This window comes from Seriola dumerili, unplaced genomic scaffold, assembly GCF_002260705.1.
Source record: "Seriola dumerili isolate Sdu_G_001 unplaced genomic scaffold, Sdu_1.0 BDQW01000331.1, whole genome shotgun sequence".
Taxonomy (NCBI): Eukaryota; Metazoa; Chordata; class Actinopteri; order Carangiformes; family Carangidae; genus Seriola; species Seriola dumerili.
The window spans coordinates 9558309-9567630 of record NW_019174586.1 but is presented as its reverse complement, the minus strand read 5'-3'; the positions used below and the strand labels follow the sequence as shown (position 1 = coordinate 9567630).

The following is a 9322-nucleotide window of genomic DNA, read 5'->3' as shown; positions in this document are numbered from 1 at the left end:
CAGTTTTCCACAAGTATTACTTTGGTTTAGGCTTTGAGTAAATCAACCACGAAAATGGAAAAGTTGTAATATCTGACACTGCTTAGGAATTTAAATAAACTCTGACTGTAGACTGTGTGTTTCTAGAAAGTTTGTGCCTGGATGTTAGAGTATAAATTACCTCTTTGTTATTTCACTATAAAACCCACACCAAGTAACTTAATTTGCCATAAATTCTGCATTATTATTTTCCTTAATTGATACATTGTTTTATTATTATTGCGTGATGTCTTAGTTTTTCCTACGAAGTGATTCCTCTTCAGACATAGACTATCTTTGGCTCGGCAGGTCATGTGACGTTGCCCACGCGCTCCATGAAACGTCATTACGCACGGATCTACCAACTAGTGTAAAATGAATTTCAGGCAGAGTGAAAGTCGACAGTATGAACACAACCTCAGATTAACTTCGTAAAAGCGACTGATTCGAGCTCAGGTGAGTAACTTTGCACATTTAAAACACGGTTTTGTTCCCGTAGAAGCAGCAGCAAACTGTCACGTTACAATACTTAAATTTAGCTAAAGTTTCAACCGGTGTCCACGTTGACAACTTGTTTACAATGGTGCTCATTCATCTCCACTCTAAGGTAGCGTTGGCAGCTCCTGGCCTGACCCAGCTCCTCAAACTGGACACGTTAATGAAATTAATGTAATTTAAAAGCTATTGTGAATATTACAATTTAGCAGTGTCGTAGTTTGTTTAATTTGTTTATATAAGTTTCCTCAGTTCACAAAGTGACGCTACTCCGCTTCCCAGTATTGACTGGCAGCATTTAAACAGCCCGTAGACATGAGCAATAATCTCATTAACGCCACTACACATGCCTCCTCATGGAAAATGGAGCAAGTTAACGTTACTGTAATCCTATTAACGTTATAATATTGAGAAAGTTTCAAATACCATAAATAAGTCCGCGGAATCCTTTATAGGAGTATCATGGTGATATAAAGAGACTATTAAATCGCTATTACACGCCACACATATTGTTAGTAGGGATCACAATAAGCATTTTTGGCCATTTTTGCACGATAACATACGTCTTCTTAGCTATGATCAGTTGGGTTGAAAAGGTGAAAGTTTTGTTTGCAATTTACATTATATAAGCAATTGATTTCCAATTCATCCATGAGCCCAGCTTTAACCTACACTTCTATAGATGTTTGACTTCCTAAAATGACCAAATTCAAGTTCATTAAAAATATCACACAGCATGATCAATTAAAATTAAAGGTAGTCTATAATAAATTCACTATAAGTAAATATCCAGTCACTAAGTAGCTCAAGCCTGTTACATAATGATCATAGATGATCAAAGCAACACACTGGGATTAATGTACATAACACAGCTTGGTAGATATCAGCACTGGTAATAATCAGTAGTGTCCCTTTCTGTCTAAGGGCCACTAAATGTGTAAGCTGAACTGTATGAATGAGAGGAAGTGTCCTATCTGTAGTGTGACATAGCACAAAGAGAAAGAAATATTTCTTGGCCTCAGCAAAATGTCAGAAATATGCAGTCAGGCCCACAGGAACTGACCCGACATTTGATAGCGCTTCACCCTCCACCTCTCTCCACACTGCTTCTCAAGTGTTGTACGTGGTCATTACGATAGCCAGGGGAACATTTTACAATATGCATATGAACTAATGAGTTGGGATCGCCCCAGTAGATCACTCGGTAGAGCGAGTACCAGACTGAGTCTTTGCTGCAGAGGCCCGGGTTCAAATCTGGCCCAGGCTCTTTGTTGCATGTCAATCCTATCTCTCTCTCCCCTCATTTTCCTGTCTCTCTCACCACTTCACATCATAACAAAGGCAAAAAATGTGGTGTTTTCGAACCACAGTTTTGTTCATACCTAATTTTTTCTGTTTTGTTCATTTTAGGGAGGGATAACCAAACTGCAGTCTCAGTTTCAGAATCCTTACGCCCCCAGCATATACATAGATATCATTTTTTGTTAAAGTGCCATATATTGGGCACGCAGCAATAAGTCGTTGTTTGAGATAATTTTGGTTTGACAACTTACATAAACAAAACTATTTTCCACAACAGGGGCTCGATCATGACTCATGGCAGTGACTGCTGTACAGCAGCAGAAGATGGAGCAGAGAGTGACCAGCAGCAGCCTCTCATTCTGGAAAGAGTGGAGAAAGAGAAGGGAAAATCCTGTCGAACCGCTGCGTTACGTCGGTTGAAGAAACACTGCTCGTGCACCCCAAAGAAGGCTAAATCCAAGATACTGGGCTTTTTCCCAATTCTGAAATGGCTGCCACGCTACAAGCTCAGGGACTGGATTCTGGGCGATGCCATGTCAGGACTGATTGTTGGAATCCTTTTGGTCCCACAGTCTATAGCTTACTCCTTATTGGCCAGTCAGGACCCTATATATGGTCTCTACACTTCTTTCTTCTCCTCCATCATCTACGCCCTCTTAGGCACTTCCAGACACATCTCAGTGGGGATTTTTGGGGTGCTCTGTCTGCTTGTGGGCCAGGTTGTGGACAGGGAGTTGGCTTTGGCAGGGTACCTCACAGAGAGCAGCATCACCAGTAGTAATAACAGTGCCGTCCTGCTGGCTGGCCAGGGGAATGGCAGCGTCGGGGTGGAATGTGACAGAAGCTGCTATGCGATCACAGTGGGAGCCACAGTTACCTTTACCGCTGGGGTTTACCAGGTAAGTGAGCAGGGGCGGGTTTATGGCCTTGACAAACTGAAATTATCACATGCTAATGTGAGTAAATGCTTCTGTTGTTCTCCGTGGACAAATCTGTTATCAGTGTATGGTATCAAGGCAGCTCAGTTACAGTTTGTGACATTGGTAAACTAAGAAATAGTGTCTACTTGCATCTGTGGAAAGTTTTGAAGACAAATATCTCAAGTGTAAATGTATGTATTACGTTATAGTTTGATAAATTGTTGACTTAGATTCACTTCCTCCATAATTTGGAACCTGCTTATTTACTCCTGCTTAACTTTCTCTCAGGTGCTCATGGGCATTTTCCAGGTAGGCTTCGTCTCCGTCTACCTCTCTGACTCCCTTCTCAGTGGCTTCGCTACAGGAGCCTCCCTGACCATCCTCACTTCCCAGTTCAAGTACCTTCTGGGTCTGAAGATCCCCAGGCCCCAGGGTTGGTTCACTCTATTCAAGACCTGGTACAGCCTCTTCACCAACCTGGGGAACACAAACATTTGTGACCTGGTGACCAGTTTGGTGTGTTTGCTTGTACTGATACCTACCAAGGAGCTCAATGATCGCTTCAAAGCCAAGCTAAAGGTAAAGACAAACTGCAGATTAGTTTATTTTAGTAGTGTTATAAATATAAATACAGCTTCAATCATCTGTAAATACTGCCTTTTTTTGGTCACCAAAATTACAAGCAACCAATCACAAAAAGCATAAAGGTCAGGGACCTGTTCCGTTGCAAAATATATATGTATTGTACTGTGTATAGTTGGTCATAGTAAGTTTAGCATTTTCTCCATTATTTTATGGTCTATTTTTGACCCCTGTAATACTGTAGGATGGTAATGTCAGTTGGTCAATTACCTGGTTACTCTGTCAGTCCAACACTTTGGTCCAGAGTAAATCACCAACTATTGATTGACCTGTGCTGGCTGTAACGCTAATGTTGGCATGCTAATGGTAGCAGGTCAAAGCATAGTTGAGCATAGAGTTGAGGTTGAGGTAAAAGTGCAGGTAAAACTGACAAAGCACAAACAAAGCTGCGGGGTGTTGCGCTAAGCCTGACGAGCCGAGTTCGAGATGTCCTAAAAATGCCACCATATACTAGAAAAACCATTTCAATTTATTAAACAATTGCCTTTTCCACCAACATCAGGGCCAAACTTTATTTTTTTTTATTCCGCTAGCTGTAAGGATGTTAGATTAACAAAATGGCTCTTGATTTTTATGATGTCTGAGAATTCTGTATTACGTGTATAATGAGAATTACCACTCTTGGGTCCACTACTGTGAACATAAATTTTTTGTCTTGTGTACTGATTTTTCTTCTTTTTCTTACAGGCCCCAATTCCCTTTGAGCTCTTTGTGGTGATAATTGCGACACTGGCTTCTCACTTTGGCCACTTCAACACAGAGTATGGGTCCAGTGTGGCCGGCGACATCCCCACAGGCTTTCTCCCTCCCCAGTTGCCCTTATGGTCTCTGATTCCCAACGTGGCTGTTGACGCCTTCTCCATCGCCATCGTGGGATTCGCCATCACCGTGTCACTGTCAGAAATGTTCGCCAAGAAGCACGGCTACACAGTGGACGCCAACCAGGAGATGTACGCCATCGGCTTCTGCAACATCCTGCCATCGTTTTTCCGCTGCTTCTCCACCAGTGCTGCTCTGACCAAGACCCTCGTCAAGGAGTCAACAGGGTGCCAGACTCAAATGTCAGGGCTGGTCAGCGCCCTCGTCCTGCTGCTGGTGCTTCTAGTTATCGCACCGCTCTTCTATTCCCTTCAGAAGTAAGCATACCAAAATGTTAACGAGTAATCAATTTAAGGGTCTTCCTCAATTATTCCACTTGCAAATTAATTTTCTAATCAGTAGGTAATTAATTCTGATTGCCTGAATGACATCATGCATGTTCTTATCATTTACATTTTACAGTTGCACATTTAACAGTCCTGTCTGTCTAGTCTGAGAAAAAACAAACCCTGAATGTCTTAGACCTGTGAAACATCCATCACCAGCCACATGCAACTGAGACCCAGTCAAAGTTTTGGAGCCAACATCAATTTGTGTGTCCACGTTGATAAAGTTTTCAAATATATATAAATATATATATATATATATATATATATAATTTGGGGGTTAAGCTTCATCACATTAGAAAACAACCTGCTTCAGATGAGTTCAAATAAGTTTCATATATTCCAATGTTCCTGTTTGTACTAGGAATTACTAGGAATTAGTTCTAATTTATAGGAGTACTTAAACATTTGCTTGCAGTTCCTATCTTTTTCTCTTTTTTTTTTCAAGGGTAGACTTAAACAAACACCGATAACCTGTGGTTATAGTTCAGGGTTAATGCTGACTCTGCTGGTTCTCTCTCTGCAGCGGCTGCCTGTTCAAATATCTTAAGGCAACAACACTTCAGCAAAGATACACATTGCTGAAAAAAGCTTTAATTTCTATTCTAATATTACAAGACATGATTATGGGATAATGAGGAGGAAGGAGCAGAAACATAAATTAATAAAACAAATGAGTTAATTGCCATTTATAAAGATGAATGGGATTTCACACACACACTGGGAAATGTGTTGAGTCTTGTGTGAGCATTGATCACTGTCTGTTTATTGTGACTGAGGCTGACAATTGGTAATGATTTGTTTCTACGCTGGTGTGACACCCACATACACATCTACAGACAAACACTGCTTCACTGATCATATGGAATGTCTTCATCAATAATGTCATACATCTGCTGAGGACAGATAGTTTTCTCTTTGTTCTTCACTTTTACTACCCCCCCACCCCTACTCCCTCTCTCTTTATTTGTATAGCCTGTGGGTCTCTTCAGCTGATTCTGTCTCGACCTTTGCCCCTCAGTCTTTATGCTTTCAAAAAATCTAAGATAAAAAAACTGAATGGCAAACGATTATAGTCTCAGTTACACACCAGAAAATTTAAAAATCTGTATGAAATGAGGACTCAAGTTTTTTAAGCACCTTAAAAACAGCCTACACTCATCAGGGCACTGATTGCTTTATTCCTTGAACACAACTAAAGTGACTCTCTTAACCTTTGCCCTTTCCTTCTTCTGCCCAGGTGTGTACTTGCCGTCATCATCGTGGTCAACCTCCGTGGTGCTCTACGAAAGTTCACCGACATTCCCCGCATGTGGCGTGCCAATCGGGGCGATACCTCCATCTGGCTGATCACCATGCTGACCTCATCGCTGGTCAACACGGAGCTGGGTCTCCTCGTGGGGGTTTTGGTGTCAGCCTTCTGCGTACTAGGCCGAACCCAGCAAGTCCAGGTCCTGGAGCTGGGCCGGGCTGCAACCAGGGAGCATTACGAGGACCTGTCATCTTACCGCGGCCTTCAGACGCATCCAGGAGTGGCTGTTTTCAGATACGAGGCTCCGATCTATTACGCCAACCAGAGCTTGTTCAAAAGATCCCTCTACAAGCGCGTAGGGCTCGACCCTGTGAGGGAGAAAACACGGCATTTAAAGTTCAAGAAGAAGAAGAGCAAACAGCAGAAAGAGGTCGCAAAAGATCCAAATATGAAGTCAGAGGGGAAGAATGCCTGTAAAGATGAGGAAGCTGAAGCTACTGCGACTGTAAACTTGATGCTTGACGAGAAATCTCGTAGCTTGCACAGCATAGTGATAGACTGCAGTGCCATCTTGTTTCTAGATACCGCTGGAGTGAATGCTCTGAAAGAAGTCCGCAAAGATTACGGAGAACTTGGGGTCAAAGTTGTCCTGGCCCAGTGTAATACCTCACTACTGGACACTCTGGAAAGAGGGGGATACTACCCCGACACAAAAGGAGGTGATGGAGGGGAGAACAGCATTGTATTCTTTACCATCGCAGACGCCGTCCGCTACGTCCAAAGCCTCTCTGCTCCTAATGGAGACTGTGACACCAAATGCTAAGGAGATAATCTATCTGTCCAAATATCTATGTTTACATGTATGCAGTGTACAACTCACATGATACAAAAATTCATTGTTGCCTATGTGCCTTATAATGCGACAGTGGTAGCAGCAGTTACGAAGAAGAGATGAAGGATAGTTACACAAAGGAAGGACTTCAGTAGACAATTCTTTACTTAATACTGCTTCACCATGTTAAACGCTAAAAGATTAAAGTCCTCCTTATAGAAATGGAGCCGACGTACATAAAACTTAATAGTTCAAACTGAAACTCCATCTGTACTTTGAGAATCATTTCCTCTTTTTTGCACACAGTCATCCAGAAATACAACATACATTTATTTAGAGCCATCTCAATTAGGAATAATGAAAATTTTTGATTCCATTATTAATGTTCCTGCAATATTCACATGCAGAGAGGCTACGAATTTATATAGTTAAGGACTATAGTTAACTGAAATTAAATATTCTTTCATGCAGCCCTAAATTGTAGAGTTCACATAATAATATGTGTCGTAGGGTGGGGTGTGTGCTTTGAGGGGAACTTTGAATTTCAGAATTCATTTAAGTTTCAGTTTAGTTTGAAGCGTCATGATTAATCATTTGAAAGGTCTTGCTGTTAAAATCAATATATGCAATCTTTCTATCACAGGAATCACAGGTGAAAAATTCCATATTATCTTTATTATAATATTTATTTTATAAGAATTAGCCAGACTGTACCTGAACATGAATGTACCTATAATGCAGTTTTCTCTCATAGGAGCCATAATCAAGGGAAAAGTTTGGGGTTTTTTTCCAGTGAGAAAGCCTTGGTCATGTTTACAAAGCTTTTAAGCAATAAATTATCAGCGATGGGAGACAGACAAACACATTTACTTTGCATTTTGCAGCCTTCATATATTTAAAACTGCAGTTTCTTGACAGATGCCTATTCAGTGCCTATACTGTACAAATGTTTTCATACCAGGTCATTTCGCATATAAATGCCAGTCACCTTTTACTGTTGTAACTGTAAAACCTAAGTGTTTTCTTTTTCTTCCAGAGCGCAATTAGTTCATGATCCACAATCTTATTACCAAAAGATTTATCTGTTATCTCATAAATAACCTTGTGGGCCAGGACTGATTGTGTCACTTTGATCTACTGCTTTACGTTTGTTCCATGTTTGCTGAGGGTGACACCATTACTGACGTAGCTTTAGCCTGTGTTACTGTAGCTTGGTAAATACACAGTTGTCAGCCGGGTGATGAATGGGGTCAGAGTTTGAAAAACTTCTGTAATGAACGCGGTGTGAGATTTACAGCAAAACATCTATAACATGATTGCACCTTTGATTTGCAAAACATACCTCTAAAGTGAAGTTTTATTTAAATAACTGGGTCCATTCCTGCCAGAAAGGCCAGGGTTGGATACATGACAATATGCAAGAACTAAAGGTGTGACTGCAAAATTAGTTAAACAATGTTCCAAACATTACAGCGGAAAGGACAGGATGTTCTCGACAGTCAGTTTACGCCTGAAAAAACAGCAGGTCGTTCTACAGATGGAGGGAATTTAGTGTTTTTGCTCAAGGACCTCTGCAGGACAGTTACTGCCACAGAGGACTGAATCAGGTCATCTAAGGCAAGAGCAATCCAGATTTGTTTCACACAGTCCTCACTAAAGCCTTTTATGAAAACAGAAAAAAGGGAAACTGATGCATGTTGGAGATGAACTCAGACGATACTACTGTGTTGTCTGGATTTGTGTTTGTAGCTTCACTTGTTTCTTAAACCAAACTTAGTGCATTAAACTACCTACTAACATTATTTACATAGCACTTGTAAAAAGTTACAAAGTTGATATTAATTCAGTTATTTCATAAAGTAGTGACATGTTACATTCAGGAGTGAAATAAAAAAAATTTGTAGTCTTTTGCAGTATATAGTAGTTTTTTATTTTTCATTTACCAAAGATGTAACTGCACAAAAGCTGTCTACATGAAGTTTTGGGGTTACAGTAACTTTCATCTGCTTTTTATCCTGAAGCTAAACTGAATGTAAAAGTTTAATCCAGATTCAGGTCTGTTTTTCTTTACTTATCATGTCATATCTATATATGTTTATGACACTGCGGCTGTACAATTTACTCCAATGTTCACTTTCTTATACCCTATAATTAAAAATATTATATTGTAATATATTTACATATATTAAAAGATATGCAAAATATGTTAGTGTTTTTTTCTTCACTGTTCAGATATTTTTTACATTTAGAATTTAGAGCGTTTACTAAAGAAAATGTGAACAGCACCCAGTAAAAACATATTTCTGTACATGGTATATCCAGGTATTCTTGCTTGAACAGCTACTGTATATTTTGATTCTGTGGGTGAGTATCAAAGCCCCATTGTTAGTCCAAAAGCACCAGGTCTACACATGCAGCTATGTGTATTTACAGAACACCTACAAACTTTTGTGCAGGAATGTTGTTGTGTGGAACAGAAATGTTACAACTTGCACGTCTTTATATTCTTTTGTTTTACAACCCTTAAACCCCGCCCTTTTTAAACAACTGCCTTTACAATCCGGCTGAATAGACTCACTGAACCGGAGCTCAGGGAAACTGCCACAGCCCATCCTACTACAATATGTCACGTTCATGTTTTGATAAGATGTTCTCA

The 9322-nt window shown here is 40.3% G+C and overlaps 1 protein-coding gene across 1 annotated transcript; it reads left to right on the top strand.

Moving 5' to 3' along the window:
• The first annotated feature begins 409 nt into the window (after positions 1–409).
• On the top strand, positions 410–8851 carry slc26a1 (solute carrier family 26 member 1). Its single transcript, XM_022760335.1, has 5 exons — positions 410–474; positions 2093–2714; positions 3024–3314; positions 4065–4513; positions 5823–8851. The coding sequence occupies exons 2-5, from the start codon at positions 2103–2105 to the stop codon at positions 6655–6657; spliced, it is 2187 nt and encodes a 728-aa protein (XP_022616056.1). The 5' UTR covers positions 410–474; positions 2093–2102; the 3' UTR covers positions 6658–8851.
• Positions 8852–9322: the final 471 nt, after the last annotated feature.